Raw genomic sequence first — 21,442 nt, 5'->3', positions numbered from 1 at the left:
AATGCCTCTGTTCCTTTCTCACAAGGACGAAATTTCACTTCTTTACTAAGAACTGGGAGTGAGGAGCCTCACCGTGACAACCGCTAATTTCATGGCCTTTGTAAAGCCATTAAAAGCAACGCAAAGCGGGAGATGGCAAATGACACCTAACAGTGATAAAACCTAGAGCTACAAGATCCCGATGCTACAGCTCTGACCTTCTGCACAGCAGCAGCCAGACCCAAACCAGCATCCATGGATGGCTTGGTGAGGGAAGTTTACCACATGAAGACTTTTGGTGAAAAAGCCTACGGGAAAACTAAGGAAAATCTTATGGAAAAGTCTATTAACTTTTGCTGAGACTTTGCTGGCCTTTCAAGGTGTCCATGCACAGCACAGTGTTGACTTAAAACAATGTCAAATGACACATTAAGGATTATGAACATAATAAGGACATAAGACTGGCTTTGGGATGTGCATCAACAGAAAAGTGTATCAGCTGAAGTAGACAAAAAAAGGTTAATTCCAATGCAAGGAGTCTAATGAAAGCTCTAATTACACACCTTGCCTTGGCTAAATCTGAGAGAGATTTTCATGGAAAGAGAAGCTCAAAAGTCTTCCTTTTACTGAGATAAAAGGATAGCCACAACATAAAAGCTGGAAGATTGCTTTCTCAAATCAGTCTGTAGAAAATGCTAAACAGGGCCAACAGTACTGAGCAGAAACAACATCACTGCCATGCAGAAAGACATTTGTACACCTCACAAAGCCACTCATATGAAAAGATATTGGAAAACTTCAGTTTTTCATATGGCAATGAAAAGTCCTGAGGGACACTGTTTAAATAAGTAAAATTTGCCCTATGCGGAAGGCTGGCCCAAATCCCTGTGAAAAGTAACATCAAAGTAAGGAACAGCTGGAGAAGCTCTGATGAAGGAAGACCTATATACACAGAGCATCAAAGGATTACGCTGAATATCACTCTGAAAAGACTTTCAAGATTTAGAGACAGTCAAACTGCCTGACCCCGGAGCTCGGCAGTTCAGTGCTTTGGCAGTAAGTCTTGCTGACATTTTATCTAGTTGACATTACATGCCAGTCTCACTACAAGTTTAGATCATCTTTCAGCATCTTGCTAGTTTGGCTGCATTGCAGAGGCTGGAAACATTTGAAGAGCTGATTACTTATCAGTGGCAAACACAATGCCAGAGGGCTAATAAGGGATTAATGGAGCGGGCTGTGGTATAAATCCACAGCTTGTATGGCCAGTCAATATTCTTCCCGACAAAGATGCCAATGTGCTGATCTGCTCCTGCCAATGGGGTGATCAGCTCCCAGTGCTCATTTCCTGCCAGGCTTTGACTGCAGAGCACATTTGATTAATACGAGGTATTTCAGGTATTTTTCATCAGCAGACAGACAGGTTCTTGCCAGCACGGCTCACATCGTTTAATGCATGTCAGAATAGAGGTGGTGGTGGTCATAGCAGGAGAGAGGGATAGACGGGAGTGTGTGTCTTTGACATTTATCTCGGCTCATATTAAAATCAGAGTGTGATTTACAGGGCAGTTTCACACATGGCTTTCCGTACTCCTGCTGGTTTGGTTCGGGAAGGACATTCTAGAGCAAGAAAACACTGGTTTCTCCTGTCATTTCCCAACTGCAGGAAAGATAAACGAGCAGGGTTTTGGACAGCAGTGTGTTACTTATGGAGTCTCTATATTAATCCAATTTCCAACTACACCCATTCTAGTTACCCTCCCTTCTTCTCAATTCTAAATGTAAAAAGAATTCAGGCTCTTTTTAGAGCAGACTTCAGTGACTTGCACAGAAATCCAGTAAGGCATCTATTAGGAGATGGCAGCTTCCAGCATCCATGAAGTAATTATGTAGTGCTGTTATTAAATGCAGCTATAAAAAAATCAGAAATAACCAGTTTTTCATCTTTGTCTGCCCAATGCTGAATAGCTAGAAACTACATCGAGACAACCAGGCCAGTGCATGTAGTCATGCAGTATAAACACTCCAAATAGTTAATATGGATGCAGGACTGATTTCTCTTAATTTATAACAGAGGATTTATACCCTTATAAATGACAATGGACAGCCAATCAATAAAGGATGATGATAACAGCACATAATATCAAGGGAAATTAGAATCAGCTGCAGGGTTTAAGAAAAAAGAGTGTGAAGTCCAAACCTGAATCTTAACAGATGGAAGGTTAAGGTGACACGATAGCTTAAAATGTCTAAATAAACAAAGTAATGAGTTGCAAGCATATTCACAACATAGATTCAAATTCTGTGTGGAAACCAATTCTCAGTGGAGAATGGTAGGATACAAAACATTAATCCTGGCTGTAAAGAGAAGGAATTTTTAAAACAGCATTTCAAGGTCTGCTATAAATACTTCTAGGAAGATGTTGAGTGTGTCTAGACTCCTCTAAACTGCGAGGGTTTAGATGCCCTAAGACAAAATACAGATAGATTCCCGTTTTAATTGTTGTGGTTAATTAGTATTGCATGCAAATAATCTTTTCTTAAAGATCTCCCTACAACTCAAGCTGCATCTAATCATGTTATAATGAACTCCTAGTAACAATTAACAAACAACTACGTAATCTTCACTGACTATAAATTAACTGAGGTTCTGTAAAACTGCAAGCTTTTAAAATAGTTTAATTGTTTTATGACCAGTAATGTAGGGAACACGTACTGTCCGGTGTTCAGAATCCAGCACAATCCCTTAATTATGAGAATATAAGAAAGCTTTAAGGGCCTGGTACTTAATTATCCTACAGATTTTTATACCAATCTAGAGGTGTAAACATGCCTTACACTGGTTGTAAAAAGTAATTACATATCCTATTTTGAATGTAATTTATACCCTTCTTAAGGCACTTACCAGAAAGGTATGGAAGGGCCATAACATAAAAATCAGGGCTTTAAAGATCATTTTATCTTCCTTTGCAAATGTCTGCACCGTTCCCAAAGTGCTACAAAACATGCTTTCTACACAGGCTCTATTTCTCTTTCTATAGTTCCCTTAAAGTTCATCCCATATTTCTAAAGCAAGCTATTCTGTGACCATCAGAGCTAATGGCTTAGATTTGCTCTGTGCTTGTCTCAAGTATTGCCTGCGTGGCATATTGCATATCTTGACCACCATAAACCCAATTCCCTACCATATTCTTTATGCCACTCCTACAGGAGGAGCCTCTGCCCCTGCATCTCACGTGTCCTATAAATCCGTCCCACAGACCCCAGCTCTCCCCAGCATCTCTATTTATAACTTCAGCTGCAGATGATTCTGACCTGCTAGTGCGCTAAGATGTCATCATGAAGGTCAGGAAAACTAGATAAATTCTGAGCTCATGCACAGCTTTTTCTAAAAAAAGGATGGCAGTAGGGTCTTCTTTTGTTTCTGCTTAGGTGCTTGAATTTCTGTTTCCTACTTCCTTTCTTTCTCCCCAGAGCTGCCTACTGGATTTGACTGAACTGACCATTCATCTACAAGTTGTTAGCTGTGACTACCATCTTCTCCATAGGAAAAGATGCATTAAACTGTGACAATAAAGAATGTCTTGTTCTGATTTGCTCACCTCCCTGCAGGGTGTACTCAGTCACTGGTCTGCTGAAGGCTCCCAGCCCAGCTCCATTGTAAGATGCCACCTGGATTTCATACTGGGTCCAAATGATCAGGTCTGTCACTAAGCAGTAGTTAATTTCTGCACTGGTAATGTTTTTATACTGGTATTCTCCAGGGAGGCCAGCCAGACGATACCTATCAGACAGGAAGAAAAACTTGCAGTTAATTGGTTGGTATCAATCACAGAAAATATCCTGACTAACAAAATAGCTTCTTTTGTGAACAGGTAATATCCTTGCTTTTACAGTAGAATTATACAAAGAATAATGAAAACTAATGAGAAACAACAGACTAACTCCTGATAAGATCACGTCTGGTTTGACTGCCATAGTATTTATAATCTGATCTCACTGAGATTACACGCACAGGGCTAAACAAAATGGGTACTTTATCCTACTTTATGGCTGCAGAAAAATTACAGCTTTTTAAATGTGGCTTGTCTAGTAAAACCTGTGATTTAGTAGGAAAAATTGCCCAGATGTGATTTTTATCAGGGTGCTGCTGTAAATCAGCTTGAGAAATGCTCTTTTCCTCCTCTGAAGTCTGAAAAGGAGAACTCAGAGGGCTCTGACCTTTGGGAGCTGTGGGCACTGCCATCTCTGCCTCCCACCTGGATTTACTTCACGGTGTAATTAAAATAAGGACTGAATAAATTTGAGATGGAAGGATTGGTTAAGCATGGAAATTTCAGGAGGGCTGAACCAGGTAAGGGTGAGTGGTGTACACCCAGACAAACCCTTTGCTGAAGTGTGCGAAGCTGGAAAACAGAACATATTTTCCCCTGTAGAAACTGTATTACATGAAACAACGCTTTTGATGTGTCTCTTTAGGCCAAGAAAGTACAGAGAATAAATAAGCTATGGAAAACAAACCTTACAAATCTCTGAACGTGAATAACTGTGTGTTTTCCTTCCTTTGTTGAAATGCTACAATGGATGCTTGTGATGTGCTAACATCACACCAAATCAGAAACACAGTGACCAAGTCAGGGTCGTGAGGCATTGCAGTCCCACCAAAACAGACAAATTTAGGAATGTTTGGGTTCTTATTCACCAAAATAGTTTTATTCACTCTCATTCATTGTTTGCCTCACAACAAGCACCAAAATCTTATTAGCACAGCACAATTTCATTGACATCTTAAGGACCGATTTTAAATTTATCTGAGTTAAATCTGTACAGCTAGACAACTTCCACAAGTATTTCAGCAACAGATTTTGTTCTAAACTCTTCCCCTAATCAGGTCAGCTCTTGATCACCAACCACCCCCTTCTCCTCTGTAGTGGAGCTCCTCGTCTGACTGTATTTTGTCATATCAGCATTCGTGATCCTACAATTCCCTTTATGAAATAGAAATGGAAATAAGGAAGTATCAGCTCTCAGCTGAGTTTATTGAATGCCTTTCTTCCTTTCTTCCTTTCTTCCTTTCTACTTTATGTGACATCTACCTATTCCTTTATTTGTCTCCTGCCAAGGCTGTATGCAAAGCCGATTGTTGGCACAGAGCTGTTTTGTCTCACACCTAGCAGACAAGGTGCAGAGTGCTCCTGTGATTTAATCTATTATGCTGTTAGCATGGCACTCCCCTAAATGCAATACTGCCAGGGAGAAAAAGGGCAGAGAAAGAAGGCCAGTTCAGAAATGTCATGTCTTCATGATTTTTCTCACCGCGGACTTTGATGTATACTCTATGTGACTTGTGCAGTGCACCTTCACTTTTAAAGATCAGGTGTTCCATCAGTTTAGTATCTTGCATGTCTTCAGCGTCAGGTCTCTGGGATGCACGGTGGTGTATCCTAATTCTATAGAAATCAGTGCAGGAAGACCTTTCGTCAGTGCACATATTGCTGTGGCCACACATTCTCACTTGGGAGAACAGCTTGGTTTATTACCTAGGACAGCTGTGCTTTTATATGATAATCTTAAATTCCTTTTGAATAAATGCTTTTGCTGCTCTGCGGTCTAGACAAAATGTGTAGACATCAAAAATGTCCACAGACTGAGCATAATGAATATGATCACTCCCTACTAAAACAGAAAGAGATGTTACGGTGAGGACCAGAATCAATTATGCTAATAACAGTTGTAGAAAACTGTTAAGCTAAACATGACTGGAAATGCTATACAGATTAAATGGAGCAGATTGCCAGACGTGGGAGGCTGCAGGATTGCTTCTGACCTAATGCTGAGATTGGTTCAGACATACCAGGAGTAGCTTAGGAGTTAATCTCATCGTCCAGTAGGCTTGTTTGAAGAAAAGAACTCTACAAACAACGCTGTATCCTACGCAGAGGGGTATCCAGCTCTCATGATAAGATTTAGCTAAGGGCAGAAGCTGAAGCATCATTTCCCACCTGACAGCGATGATTGGCACTGCTTTCAAACTGAGCCCCAGCTCTTAAAATCCAGCATTCCTTCCAGTGGCTCACCACTGTCATAGGCTCAGTACAGGTGACAGGGAGATTAACCATCTTCAGCTCTGCCTATAGAGTGAAGGAACTTTCCAGCTCTATTTTGGGAATTCACCAACATTCCAGCACCAGAAAACAATTTCCACCCATGCCAGCAAAAGCAGGAGCACAGCACAAACAGGATACTGGCATTTAGACTGTAGCATTTAGTTAACTTCTAATAGGTCTGGAAGATCCTGTGTTAAAAATGTCAGCAACCTGCCTGCAATAGGCCATAAGCATCAGCAGGAAATACATCAGTGGAGGTGCAATGCTTGGGAGTTTCCCACAGAAATTCTGATTTAGATAGTGCCTCCCTTATGAAAGGGATGGCCCCAGCTGGCTGCTAACATAGCAGGAAATGTAGGAAGCCAAATAATCCAGTAAGCTGTAGATGAATTGGGCAGGAGTGAATAACTGAGTCCTAAAACATAAGAAAATGGAAGTGCTCAGCAAAGTCTCTTGGTGTGGCAGCACCCTTTCCTAAAAATAAATTCTGTGTAAGCAAAAGATTGAATGAATTACTGATTCCCAGTTACTGTCTGAATCTGTTTTTCATTAACACAGCTGAGACTGAAAGAATTTCACTCAATTGACTGGTTTTCAAAACCAAATCAAGGTCTGCCACAAAGCATTTGACCTGTCATTCCCCCTCTCCATTTTGTTTGGCACAAAACTGATAGTTATTGATTCTATTCTTGCTCTTCCATAGTGCAGGAGTCCTTTGTTTATTGTGTCTTTGGTAAGGTAGTTAAACTCTCGAGCAGTAAGCTGAGGTTGTAATAAGCACAAATACATCTGCAATGCACAGGCTGCACTGTACCAACTTCCCACTTTATCATAATTAGAATATTTGAAAATGAAAAAAAGTTATCTGGATGCTCAGAGTCTCCACACTCATCCAGAGCACCTAACAGCAAAAAGCAGACTGGAGCTCAGTAAGAAAGGCTGGAATTTGTATGTCTGCACCCTTTGGGCTATTTGAACACAGGCATTTTCTCATCTGTAACAAACCAATGCAGCCGCGGTGGTTGTAAAGAATAACTAATATATTTGATGGAATTAGGAATAGCTTTTCATACATCATTGAATCACACCGTTAAAAGCTCCCTCATGCACACACCAGTCTAGTTCTAGACCTTGGAGGGAAGAAAATTACTCACCTTAGGATGTACCCATGAAGAACTCCGTTATGCTCGCTCTCAGGAGGAGGCTGCCACTGGACCATGATGGACTGATTGGTGCGCCCGCTGGCCACGATGTTTTTAGGTGGGGCACTGGGGGGCTCCTCAGGTAGCATCAACCTGAATGCAAAAGAATGTGGCGGAGGTGGTTGTCAAGATAAAGGATATGCAACATTTCTATTTCATGGATCCAACTCCAAGCGAACCAGTTTCGTTTATCAAAGTCTGATGACTTGAAAGAAATACAGTGCTGATCAGACTGCTGAAGACATGCATGAAATAGTTACAACAAATCAACATAATAAGAAATCAGTTAAGCAAGTAGCAAGACAGACAGCTGAGGTAGCCTTATTCTCTCTGAATCACCCAGGCTGCTACAACTCTTTAAAAAGATTACAAGCCTGAATGAGCTAGAGCTCAGGTCCAGTGTCTGTGACTCCTTCCAAATTGTTTCTTTCAGCTCTTTCAATATTTTTCATATCAAATTCCTACATTTTGAAAAAGCCATTTAGAGTTCAGCTGTTCTGCAATTCAAGCTCACAGCAAGCTCTGGTTCACAGAGGAAGGGGGATGCATTTGAAACTAAATTTGATGAAGCCATCCTTCTATGTCACATCTGGGTGAATTCCAGAAGTAACACTGCAATGATTGGGTGAAAGCTGTACTCCTTGCAGGGCTAACTGCAGTGACTTAACACAATAGGAATAAAAATATTTTGCTTGCACTTATACCTATTTGACCACCTTCCAAGATAATGCTCACTGATACATTGGAAACACGAGGGCACCTCTCCCATTGTGTGCTGGTTTCCCGCGTTGCCTAATTGCCATTACCACCAATTACTGACAGCCGCAGAGCACTCTCTGGAGATCTGGGTAATGATAACTGCTCCCCTCCTCGGTTATTGTGCAAAAGATAACTTTATTTTGTTCTCTCACAACATTTTTTTCTCCCACATGTACGCAGTATGCAGGCGTTTATTTTTGCCATACCTGCTGGTCTCGGAGCTGTACTGGCCTTTTCCCACCTGGTTAACTGCACACACCCTGAACTGGTAGGTTCGGGCTGGGGTGAGTCCACTCACAGTGACACTGGTCATCTTCGGGTCCAGATTTGATAGGTGAACCTTCCAGGGAGAATCTGTCGGAATAAGGAACATTTGAAATTGGTGGAAGTGCTTGTTGAAAGCTCTGCAGAAGGGAGGATGTGTCTGTGGCTGCACGGGGCTCCCTCTGCTTGTTTTCCTCAGAGGAACTTTACCAAGAAGTTTCTTTGCAGCAAAAGAAATGTTCCTGTCAGCCCACACGGTTATGCAGATTGCACATTTGTCTATTGGAAAGTGATGCTGCACATGTCATGGCATAATAAATAAAAACTATATTCATTAACATTTTAATAAAAGAGGAAACAAGCATGATAAAGACAGATGGGCTGTGTATTTCACAACCCATCTGTTTGGCAGGCCATTACAACACCACACCCATGAGTGGCTCTGGTGGAAGGTCTGTAATGAAATTCGCGAGCAGTTTGGAATATCTCTCTACCCAGCTTGCAAGCAGGTGTAGAAGCGTGATGCTCTCTGCCAAATCAGTCCTTCACTATAAGGCCTGAGAAAGCTTCTGCTTTGGATTCTCCATGTTTTATTCTTTTTCCAGTACTTGGCGTTCCGTCTACTCATTTCCTAGGAAGGCTCCCTGGTATAAACAGCCCCAGCAGTACTATAAAACCTTTGCTGTCAGTTCAGATACTTCACATGCTGAGCTCCTCTGATGCCCAAACTGTATTTTCAAGTTTTCAAAGAGGTCAGAAATTAAGCATGTTGAAAATTAAATATCCTGACTTCTTTTCTTTCCAGCCTGATGGTATATATTCTCCCCAAAGTCATGACTGAAGCAGTGAAGGAGACGTGACATTTGGTTTGAGATGCAACAGTACAGCAATGGAAACAGCCAACTTAAAGATTTGTTCAGTTTTTAAATAATACCAGCTGTTTTCAAGCTCCCTGCTCAAAATTACAAATACTTCTGGAAATGACTGAGGAGCTAGCTGTAGATTTTGGCAATGTATCTGTGCATGCTGCTCATCAGAAGTGCACTGCAGCTCCTGGCAGGTCACCTCCATGTCTGCCTGAAAATGAAGATGAGATGTCCCAAATGTGAAAGAAAAACTTCACACCAAGATGTAAACCACTAATTCACTGTTTTTCTGGCAGATTCCTTAGCAAGTTTAAGTCTACTGGGGTGTGATGCCTGTTGGGCTATACACTCTGCATCTTCAAATTATTCAGAATATATTTATTCCAGTAATGGCTTTCTGAGAACAAAGTCTTTTTTAACAAGAAAACTGACACAGCAGAATACTGGGAATGCTGAAGAGGGACATTTGCACAGCAGTCAGGTTCCATCACTGCCAGCTGTTGATGATTTGCCGTCAGCCGCTTCTGCTGCAAGGTCTAGGTGGCGATGATCTGAATGCAGTGCTGGGCGTTGTTTACAAAGCACTCAGAGGAAGGATACCTGCATTAGTTTGGTGCACCCTAGTTCCTTCCTTTTTAATCAAGTTTCTCCCGAGGCTTTACAAACAACTGCTTACACTGTGACATCCAGAGAGCACAGGACCCAATCAAGATTCAGCCATGGCTGACTTAGTAAGTTGCCTGAAGCAGCTGCATGAGGAAAGGGAAGAACAGACAACACTAAGAGAGCAAAATACCCTTGTATGAGCTCTTGGGTAGTGGTCCATTTCCTAGAGCAAATCAGTTCCATTTGTTAACTGCTAGTGTAAACACCATCTGAGAGTGCTTAACCCAAGCAGTTCAATGCAGTGAGCAGTTTGATTCAACAATAGGGCCTATTAATCTCCTCAGCACCTTGGGGCTCTGCTCTGTTTATATGCTGCATCTGTAGAATACTTTATTTATTCTTTTTCTTCTCTTGGTGGAAGATAAAAGATCTGGCAGGAAGAGAGATTAAACTGAAAACTAATACAAACGAACCCTATTCATCTCTTGGGCAGTCTGAGTCCTAAAGGGAAGAGGTTTGGGGGGGGATTTGCTTGCTCCTGGAGCAGTGGATACAGGAACTGTGCAGAGTAGCTTCAAAATTTAGAAGTCTTTTTTTTTTTTTTTTTGGACAATCAGTCAATAAACTAAACATTCTGAGAGGCCATTACCCCTCCTTAAACACAGAAGGGAGCCCAGCATAGTCCAGCAGTTCCTTTTACTGCGTAGAAAAGCAGTTCTGACGTTGGAAACCTTCCATAGGATTTTCAGCACTGACTCCCATCTCCTTCAGGGATGATTGTCACCTGCCTGTCCCAGGAAGCCTAGAGAAGCTCCACAGTGAGAGACTTGCCAGGTCAAACTAATAAATACATTGAACAGACCACACTAATCCTTCATTTAACTTAAGCTGCCCAGAGTGTACTCTGGGCTTTGCTTGCTTGCTCTTCTGCTGTAATTGCCACTGTTTGAAAAACTCATGGCTAGTTGTCTATCTTCTTAAGGATATTGGGTATTCTGAATTAATTCCAATTGCCTCCCCAAGTTAATTTCTTGGAAACCAAGAATCTCACAGGCTACTCTCGAGCTTACAGTGCAATTTTTGGCTTTGAGAAATGACATGTTCTGTTAAGAGTTTTTGGATGCACTCACAATATATATGTTTGATAGCACTGGTTATTCACCAAGAGGCATTTCTTTTAAATTTCCCTGTCTACCTCACAATTCTTGCACTGATTGCAAGTTCCTCAAAAATCATTTCTGTTTGATATTGCAGACTACACCTACGGCAGAAATCTAATTTTTGCAGCTTTGGAGTACATTTCCATCTCTTTTCTTCTCCAGGGGTTTAGCACAGACGGAACCACTGCAATTTACCATACTACTGAATCCGTCTTTCATGACAATATGATATTGCAAAAAGTTCAAACAAAAACAAAGTTTTTCATCCTTCTTTGGTAGGACTTCAACACAGTCTACCACTGCCCTGAGAAAAAGTATCTTTCAGCACCATCATTTGCGGATCTGAGTCCTGTTTGTAGAAAACAGTGTTGTTTTGCAAAGATTTATCCCTGTGTTCAATTTTTATCATTTCAATATTCGTACCAAGTTCAGCAAGACAATTCATGAGCTCAAAGTGAAGCATGTGCAGATGCTGTTTATAGGAGCTTTAATTATCTCCTCATTGGCATGATGTGATGAATTTGAGTGGTATGATTACATTGCACAGATATCTCAGAATATAATAAATCAGAAATGTATTTTAATGTTAACTACACTTGACAGAATTCTCTGAGTATTAATTTGCTCAGATAAAAAATTGGTCAGAATAATTTTTGATTAATCTCTGAAATCTGAACTTTTTTTTTTAGAGTAAAATAAGTGGAGCTTCTTCCAACTCCATGAGGATGTTTCATAGGGGCTCCTAGGAATGCTGCAACACTGGTTAAAGAGGTCATGAAACATCCAAAAATCACATTATTGCAAATAACAGCAACACATGCTAGTATTTATTTGAAAATCTCATTTGAAATGAAGGTTCACATTCCTGGCTCCGTGTGGGCAGAATAGTTAATGACTGTGTTTCCCTGGAACTGTGCTTTTCAAATTAGATTATAAATTTGCCCCCAAATGTTCAAGGCCATATGCCTCAAATCACCCACAGACACAGCCTACTGTGAACACTTGTAATTTGAGAATTATTACATTATGCCAAATATATTCATTTTAAAAATTAGGTGACTTGGTGACTGGAGTCGTTCATATTTCCAGCAATTTATGCATGCGATCTGCCACTGTTTTTTTCCTCTAATTAAAATAAGGTTTTTATATCTCTTTACTGAATTGATATTAATGAAAAGGATTTCTAATCCACGCCAGGTGGAGTGACACGCCTCTCTCTAATGTAGCTAGTAATTAGTCCTCTGAAATCTACACTCATTATTTTGAACCCTCTTCAGCTAGTCCTCTGAAACTGATACCGTTATTATGGATTCACTTACGGTACGTGTTTCAAAATGCACAATGGATCCAGAAAGCGATTAGAAAATTATTTGAAGCAAAACTGCTAAAAGAACAAACAAAACTAGACTTCATTTTGGCATTTGTAACAGCAAAGCCAAACTCAGGCATTAAGGCTCCACAGAATGAAGAACAATACCTTCTATGCAGCTTTGCTAACTGGAAAATAAATCGTAATTCTGATGCCTCTCTCTAAGCTTTAGATGTGTGAAAACAAACAGGGATTAGGATGTTTAGCATATTGCACTGCTGCTGATGGTGAAAATGTGACAGCCATGAGCACATGAGCTCATGGAAAGCATATGTTGAGTCCTTGACAGTTGCCCTTTCCGCAGCACAAAAAGGGCCAATGGAAAACCTGACGAAAGATTTTCTTTGGAAAGCAAAGGGAGATTCTGCACAGTCATATCAGGCAACAATTGTACCTTTATGAGATCAAAAGTCAGCTTCATTCATGAACATCATGAGGGGGCGGGGGGAACATGACAGGACCAAGGAAAGATGCTGTTTTCCAAAGGAGTAGCAGATTTGAAACCTAGATATTAACCACACACTAACAAGATCGCAATGACTCCAAACCAAACATTTGAGGAATATAAAACAAAATGAGACACTGAAAATATGCAGACATTTCAGCCAGCTTTGCCAAGAGAAGTCATTGTTGACGTTGTTCCACCACGCTGCTGACATCTGTAAAGCTGAGCAATAATATATAAAATGAGAGAGCACACACAGTAAGAGTGGAATATTCAAGGACTTGGATTCCTTCTAGTCCTACTTCTATGGGTAACCAGTTAGAGACTGTACATAAAAGCAAAGTAAATAAACGCAGAGATAAAAACCTCAAAGGAGAGCAAGGTCTAGAGTACTTCTGGGAGTTCAGATGCTCAGACGACAACAAGCCTGGTCTGTGTTTGGTTTATGCAGCTGAAGTACATATACCTATGATTTGTGATAATGAGACTCTCTCAGTGGTTGATTGCAATGCCATCAGCCAAAATTATTGATCTATCATGGAATGAGCGAGGGTTCACAGGATCCTGTGGAGCTTTGAGAGACTGCATAATTTCTGGAGCACTACTGTTGATTTCTGCTGAGCCTTCCACAAATTTCAGGAAACAAATTATAGCATTCTTGAAATGATGGCATGTCTACTCTATGTCTGTACTAGACCTGCAAGGCTTCACTGTTACAAAGATGCTTAAAGACCTTCCAAATCTGACCTGGAGGCTGAGTGGGCTCTGTGATGCTTCCCAGTTAGTGCAGCACAGTGCAGGACTCACATGCATACCTCTGGCCAGCTCTGTGCTGTCTCCACATAAATACAGCTCTGCTATTTTTGCATCATGTCCCCAGACTGAGAGTTGATTAACTTGTCTCTGTCAAAGTCACTGGGAGACATGAAACACTCAGGGCAATAACCCCGAGTGAAAGAACGGGCACAGGGAGTGAAAATGCACTTACTTACTGTCTATAGTCAATATTAGGAGAGAGAAGAGGGATGATAAAACAGACAGTGATAAAAAGGTGTAGTGGGGTGTGAGCTCAGAACACTGTGAATTTTCCCAGTCATTAGTTATAAAAAATAAATAAATCTGGAACTGTGTTAAGGACAGCAATTCCAGACACCATTTGGGATTTCCATTACAAAACTGCACTTCTTGCAACAGATGTCAAGATCATCAGTTCTGGGGCCTCTGTATCTGAAAAGCTATGCACTCCAACCTGCAAAGCACAGGGCTTGTATGTGATCTGAAGCTCAAGTCTCATCTCAAGCTCTCTGTGTGGCAAAACAAAACGCTACTCTCCAGATAATAAGAAATCAGCACTGTTTCACATTCACTAATGCAGCAGCTAATTTCCACATGTCAGAAAAAGTGATGCTCTTAATTTTTTCATCAAGAACCAATTGTTAGGCTTGGATTTCCAGCTCCTAGTGTGATAGAGATTAGAAAGTAATGCCAAGGTGACCGATTTCCATATAACCTCATCTTTCCATCAACTCTGAAAGAAGCGTTTAGCGGTGTCCCTGAATAACCTTGCAAACAGAGCCAGAAAGGGCGAGCCATGCAGCATGCCAAACCTGTGAGCAGTGGCGATTCACAGTGATCAGGATTGCAACCTATGAAGGCTACAAACAAAGGTAGAATATTTGTATGTTTCATGGTTCAGTATCCTCAGCCACCTACCTGAAAGAAGGCTGTAAAACAACAACCTAGGGAAACTGGAGAAAACGTATGAAACCATATGCAGACATAGCAGCAGCTCCTATTGACATCCGAGTTTGTTCCTATGACAGACCATCAATTCCTTATGCTATCAGACTGCCTACACTTTTCAGGTAAAGCTGGGGCTCTGAATGCATCAGGGTATCTATGAGCACAGAGCAAAGGACAACAGGAAAGAAATAAAATGTGACTCCTGCTATTTGACAGATGTCAAATAGAAGCATGGAAGGATGAGCTGATGTGCTTGAAGTCAGGCTGGCAATGCTGGAAGTGGAACTAAGGATTCCCTATATACCAAATCCACTGTATCAGGTCTTTTTTTGTAGTTGAACTCTATAAGGGTGTTAACAGTTGAGTGTAATACCCAGGACTACCCTGTATACTGTCCCTCATTCGGCAAATAACAGTAAGGTTTTGTTGTCAGATCTGGTAAAAGCTAAGTCTGCAAGGCTAAATAATTAAGACAAATATGAGATTGGAACATATCTGATTTTACTTACTGTTCTCAGAGACCTCGACCATGTAGTAGAGGACAGGGCTGTTTCCATCAAAAGGACGCACCCAGGAAAGCACCACACTGCGGCTGTACGAGGAATTCAGGATGGCCAGAAGATTCTGAGGGGAATGAGGCAGCTCGCTGTGAAGGAAAAGAGAAAGGAAGATAAAAAATGCACAGCAGAATCAATCTGTATTTCATTCAGGACAGTTGTATAGGCAGCTAAAGGCACATGACATCAGACTTATACGATGACAGATATAAAACTACCAGCAGCCATTGTGCAATTAAATAAATGAAAGTCATCTCTACATTATTCACAATTTTGTCGTATTTGGGAAAAAAAAACCCACAACTTTTGCAGAAAGTCCCAAGGCTGATGCTTAGAACAGCTAATGGAAATGTTGCTAAATGAGGAAGAAGCCAATTTTCATACTGTTTTTTGATTGAGACAAGTTGGTCAATAAATTTCCTTCTCACTTCTTTTCCCCTTCTTACAATGATGTCCTAGAAACATGACAGCAGTAATACATATAAACAGTAAAACACATGGGAGATATGATTTAACATGGAATTTTTCATACTCAAGGAAGCAGAAGACATTGACACTATCCATATAGAGCTACTAATCAAAATTACCATATGTATTCTTAGGCTACAGAACAGCTTGATTTACTCATGGATTCAGGCTTATCCTGTCATGGGTAGAATCCTTCCTTCTTATAATAAGGATTTTTTTGGAAGCACCCAACCAGAAAATGTAGAGAAAATGCCTGTAGAAACCCCACAGAAATACAAAATGAAACATTAAAAAATAAAAATAAAACAGCAGCTCAATTAAAATGTGTAATTTCTCGGCATAAAGGCAATTTATGGAACAACATTTCATTTGGACTCATTTCCTGAAAGTCAGAGCCTGCATGGTGCAGTGAGAAAACTAAATTCTGCTACGTTCCTTATGTGCTGAACTGCATCCAGCGACGAGTCCTTCAGCAATTATATTCAAGCCTGACTTTTGTTCCTTCCATTCTGGTTTTTAGTAGGACAGGAATCTCTGAGAGGAAAGGAAGAGCAAGGAGGACCAGTTGTTGCCCATTCAGTCAGTGCTTCTTCCCAGGAAAGCTCAGTGGCATCTTTCCCTCAACATGAGCTGCTCATCTGCTCTGGCAAGAGCAGAAAGCCACAAGCAGACCTTATATGCTTAATATTAAAAACAGTAATTTCACACAGTAATGTATCATGCTACTGAAGGCTTACAGTTATTTAAAAACCGCAACTCCTCAGCCACTCACAAAAGTAAATACAGACTCTGGCTTTAAGCCAGAAGAATGATTATGCTCTGGATTCAGGTTTCTGCTGGAAGATTGAGGAACGCAGAAGTGAGGAGCCAAAGAATTACAAGAGAAATGCACGAGTAGAAGGCTCCTCACTTCCCACCTCTCCCCAGGCTGGAAGGGCTTTAGGGCTCCATTCCTAGGGCTGAGCTTGAGACTCCATGGGTCCTCCCCTCTCATTTGATTTTAAATGCCTAAGCAAATCAGAAGCATGGTCACCCCAGGCTCTTTCTGTGGAATAACAACTTGGAGGATCATTATGGTATTAATGTCATTCAAGTGCTTGGCCAAGACACCTTGATCATTCCACTGATTACAAGTTTAGGTATCACTTGGGTCAGGGCTGGCAGCACCCAGGCTTGGATTTTTTGTGCAAAAGCAGCAGATATATGGTCAGTTTTGGATTAGAGGAAACATCAGGCACAGACAAGAGCATGAATGTGCCCAACAGATGCAAACTTTGAGCAGAGTGCTGCAAAGCTTAGGGAAAAGGGGGAACGTGAAAACAAAGTAGAAGGGCAGCTGGCCTGCAAGGCAAAATAGAAGAAAAAGCCTGCCACATGAGAAGCATGGAGTGAGGTTTAAGATACACAGGGACTGCAGGCGGGTGCTACTTAATTTTGAATGAAACATTAAATTATAATAAACATTAAACCTCCGCTATAACTTATCATCGTGTCCCTGAGCAAGCTGGCTAGAAAAATGTTTTTGTGATTAAGTTGGCAAAGGAAATTACTGCAGGAGAGTGAAACCTCTTGTTGTGACGGCTTGAGAAGTCGCAGTCCCCACTTCATTTATCACCAGGCCCAGTGGGATGAGCTCAGTGCTGGACTGAGGCTCTGGCTCTTCCAGAAGGCAATGCTCACAGAGAGCAATGTGGAGGGATGGCCAGAGGGAGCTGACTGCAAACCTATCCCTTGGGAACTCCTCCTCTAACAATGGGACAAACTGCTGGAATCTGTTGAGGATATTCTCAGGGTGTGCATTTACTGGGTAATCTTGTTTTCCCTTATGTTCAGAAGGTCTGAACCAACAGTTGATTTGAGGACAGAGGCTACGCTACAGAAGGAAGAGGCTACACGAGTAAAAGACCTTATGGATCAGTCCTTTTCTCAGGGCACAAATAATAGAAGACTTTGGCAGGAGAAAAGACATTCCTTTCTTCACATTTTTCAAAGCACAATTTCAGGTTAAATGTGTTTTTTTTTTTGCTGCCGATTTGCGTTTAGTTGATGATTCTGTTAGGTTGACACAAAATGGCAATCTGTCAGCAACATGATGGAAACAGGCGCCTCTGCTCAGACTGGATAGCATGAGCTGCAGCAGCCAGACAGCACACCTATCTCCACTAATATCATATTCTTTACCCATATGTGTCCACACTGAACAGCAACAGATGGTGCTCACAGATTTAAATCCCCCAAGACAGACATTATAAGTGCCTAAGAAACACACCTGGACAGAAATAAATATTTAAAACTACAAAGACTTTCCAGCACAGAAGTGTACTTTTCTCTCTGTAGTATACAAAAGCAGAGATTAATAAATAGCAGCTCCTACCTTAGTAAGCACTTGCACATTGTTCCCCTCTCACTTGCTACTGCATACACGGAACAGATGATAAATGAGGTTTGTACCACCACCATGAATATTCACATTCCCAAAACAGATCATCTCTTCTTTCTTAGGAAGATTACTTTTTCTTGCTGCAAACATTCAAGAAGTAATTGCAGGAAATAGTAATTTCAAGTCTTTGGCAGGATCACCAAGATTCACCAAGAAAGTGGGTAAGGTTTAGGACAGTAACAGCAGGGCACACAGCAGCCCTTGATCAGGCACTGGAAACTAATAATCCAGCATTATCATGCTTTTATTTTTTTTTTTCATTGAAGCCCCAAACAGGAAATATATGAAGGTTTTTCAACATCTTAAGGACTCATGCCTCTAATGCTGAAGAGCTGCACGAAGTCAAGTTTTCCATGACTTGCTTCGTATGATAGCAAAAACCACATACAGACCCCTTTGAAATCTGTAATTGATAGATAAGCCCAGGGTTAATGGTGTAGCCACCAAAGTGACCTGAGGGGTCTCTGACAAAGCAATTAAAATGGCAGATTTGCACAAAAAAGACATGGAGCTATTGTGACAATCTAGGAGAGAAGTATTAGCTACTTACAGATGATACATGTTCAAAACAGAAACTCTAATGTTTTGAGTCAGCTCATCACTGCCAGAGGGTAGCTGAAAAATTTACTCAGCAAACACATACAGTGTTTTACAAAATTAGCTAAAACAGACTATTTGCTACGGGAAATAAACCAGACATGGTTTGGAGAGATTTCTGAGAAAAATGGTCCAACAGCAGGTAATTAGAGAGACTGTGACTGAAGAGAGGATTACTAAAAAGGCAAGGGAGATTAAACAAGTTTTCTTGTCAGTTTATAAAAAAAACCCTGCTCCCACTTCGTAAATGACTTCCTAAATCAGGTCCCTCGTACACGTTCTACTTGGGAGCAGGTGGTTCATCTGCTAGACCTGATAATTTGCTAAGAAGTTGAGGCAGGAAATCTAGCAAAGCTCTCAGCCTTGATGGCTTTGCTCATAAAAGTTTATAACATTTTAAATAAAGAAACACATCATGTGTTGCTCAGGACTTTCCAGTTTCTTTTGCTGGAAGGATTGATTCCTGCAAGGCATCGATTAGTTTGGAGGATTTTTGTCTCTTGCACGCCTGTAACAAGGTGGACTTTTGAAATTAAACACCTGCCAAACCCCAGAGCACACAGATTTGTTTCCTGCCTCATTCAGGCAGTCTCTGCAAGCTCAAGCCTACAGATGTCTTGGGAAAGGCTCTTGAACTTTATGCTTTATTTTCACTAAAAACACCAATGTTTCTGATAGCCCTTTGATGAACAGATGATTGTATTTCCAAGTGCATTTCTGGGTGGTACTTCTTTCTGAATATCAAGTGTATTTAGACTCAGCGGTAAACCTTATTTCTTGGATAACACCTCAACTGAAAGGCTGGAAAAAATAAATAGAAGATTTCTTTCTTAGTGATGAAGGAATAATGTACTTTCAAGCTTGACATCCTTCCTGCTTTCAGTGTCTGCTAAAAGGAAAAGAGATGAGCTGCCGGAATTCAGGGACATGGGACCATGTGAAGATAGGTTTGTAATGAGACATCATTTTCATTTGTTACTCCACATTGTTCTCATTGCTCTTGTTTAGTAACCAAGTTATTTGGAAGAAGCATCAATTACAAATATCTGAAAAAAAAATCAGAATTCCTTTTTAAGTGATTGACAAAGGCAGTGCTGTGCATTCTTGGCAACACAGTAGGTTTTATAATAACTGGTTAGCTCACCTCTCCTGCCTTTGAAGAAGACAGAGCGATAATAGCTCTTTGGTGAAAGAGATCTGAAAGAAGATGAACTTGCTGCCAGGAATAAATTGCCTATTTTTATATTACATTGTCCTCTCCATATTTTTGCATAGAAAAAGAGCCTAAAAGATTTTACTCGATGTTGTGACATAACAGAGGCTTGTAAAGGGCTTTGATTTTCCAACAATGTAGCATTACCATACTTCTCAGTCACATTCATACAACAAAGAGATCCCTTAGTATGGACTGCAGAGGCAGATATTGAGCAGCAGGTATCATCAGGCATAGATAGTGGTAATTCTGAATATTTTATATACACAGAGAACCCTCAGGATATTCTGAGCTGGAATCTGCAGTGTTTCCTGTCAGGAGAGTGATACACTCTGATAGCTCAGCTTATGTAGCTCCAGGAACAAGCTTTATTTTCTCTGTATGTATTCCATCCCATATTGTATTTATAGGAACATAAAAGCAGGCTAAATGGAGTTGGTGTGTTTCAATACATACAATTATTTTTCAGAATCTAATGTTATGACTTGGAAGAATGCAAGAGAAGCACAAGCTCATCATCTGCAAATGTTTCTGTATTTGCAGTTGAGAAGATCTACCAGCAGAGGAATAAATAACTAAGTAAAAAAACTAAAAATCATCTCTTACAGGAGAGAAACATCACTTGTGAATGTTTTACCTCGTGCAAATCAAATCAAGTGATGTGTACATGAAGAATAAACACATTTAGAGGGAAGACAAATGAATGAATAGAGTATCTTGACTAGCAATTAGTTTCCGTGCCCAAGTACCATCAGTGCAAAATTGATGAGCACAGTAACCTTTGGCTGCACTTTAGCAAGTTCTTCATTAGTTTGCTGGCTTTCAGTTTCAAATACCTTATTTCTTCATAGACATGCTGAGAAAAATGATCCATCCTGCTTGCACTACCAATGTATACCGTGTTAGAACTCGACTGTGCTATCAGCCTGTATTCTTCTGGCAAGAAATGGTCCCTTTTTTCCCAAGCCTGTCTTCAAACAGGGGAAGAAAAAGGAGGAAAAAGTTCTCTTTCCTTTTTTCACAGATTAGAAAACCAAACCACTCACAGATTGAATAACTGAAGGTCACCCTGTAGGTCAATGGTTTTGAATTGGATCAGCCTGAATAGAAATCAGTAGCAAACTTATTTGTGCCTTTGAAAATTTCTTGTTACGTGCCCAGAGGTAAAGGAGGGATATGCCAGGTCCTGGGGGAAAAAAGCTGGTGAGACAATCAGAGCTGTCAGATGGAGGTAGGTAGGCTACAGTATTATCCATTGGTAGACTGCTCCAGTCTGTAATTGGTTGAGAGGCCTCCTCTGAACATTTGTCTGACATTAGTGCTGCTCAAGGCACTGAAGTGTAAGTGCTCATGGATGGGAATGTACATGCCCTGTTTGTTAATGTTCTGCACAAGAGAATTATCTGGGAGAACTGGGAATGTTATAGATCTGTCATTCGTACACTAGCTAAATTTAATTTATGCTTTACTTCTGACATTTCCTTTCTACATATTTTCTTCCTCATTTCACTTCTGTTGTATCATGTATCTCTATTTCTCACAGATTTGTGCTGCCGAGCCAAATGATAATGACAAAAGCTGCAAAGGAATTCAATGTTTTTGGCATTATTGCACTACCAGCAGCACCACTTTGAAATAAAATGTCACACTTCCAGGTATGATCGAGT

At 40.7% G+C, this 21,442-nt stretch overlaps 1 protein-coding gene across 4 annotated transcripts in view; it reads right to left on the bottom strand.

The window, feature by feature from the left end:
* Positions 1-21,442, bottom strand: part of SDK1 (sidekick cell adhesion molecule 1) — a 363,622-nt gene that overhangs the window by 106,887 nt on the left and 235,293 nt on the right. For 3 of the 4 annotated variants that reach the window (XM_042863994.1, XM_042863996.1, XM_042863997.1), the window contains 4 exons: positions 15,010-15,146; positions 8,254-8,401; positions 7,241-7,381; positions 3,582-3,763 (listed from right to left, as the gene is read on the bottom strand). In XM_042863994.1, coding sequence (XP_042719928.1) covers positions 3,582-3,763; positions 7,241-7,381; positions 8,254-8,401; positions 15,010-15,146 — 608 coding nt within the window. The remainder of the gene's footprint in view (positions 1-3,581; positions 3,764-7,240; positions 7,382-8,253; positions 8,402-15,009; positions 15,147-21,442) is intronic. The other variant, XM_042863995.1, reaches the window with a different exon arrangement.

This window comes from Lagopus leucura, unplaced genomic scaffold (assembly GCF_019238085.1).
Source record: "Lagopus leucura isolate 7727_CA_CO unplaced genomic scaffold, USGS_WTPT01 Super-Scaffold_760, whole genome shotgun sequence".
Taxonomy (NCBI): Eukaryota; Metazoa; Chordata; class Aves; order Galliformes; family Phasianidae; genus Lagopus; species Lagopus leucura.
This window is presented reverse-complemented; position numbering and strand designations above follow the sequence as displayed.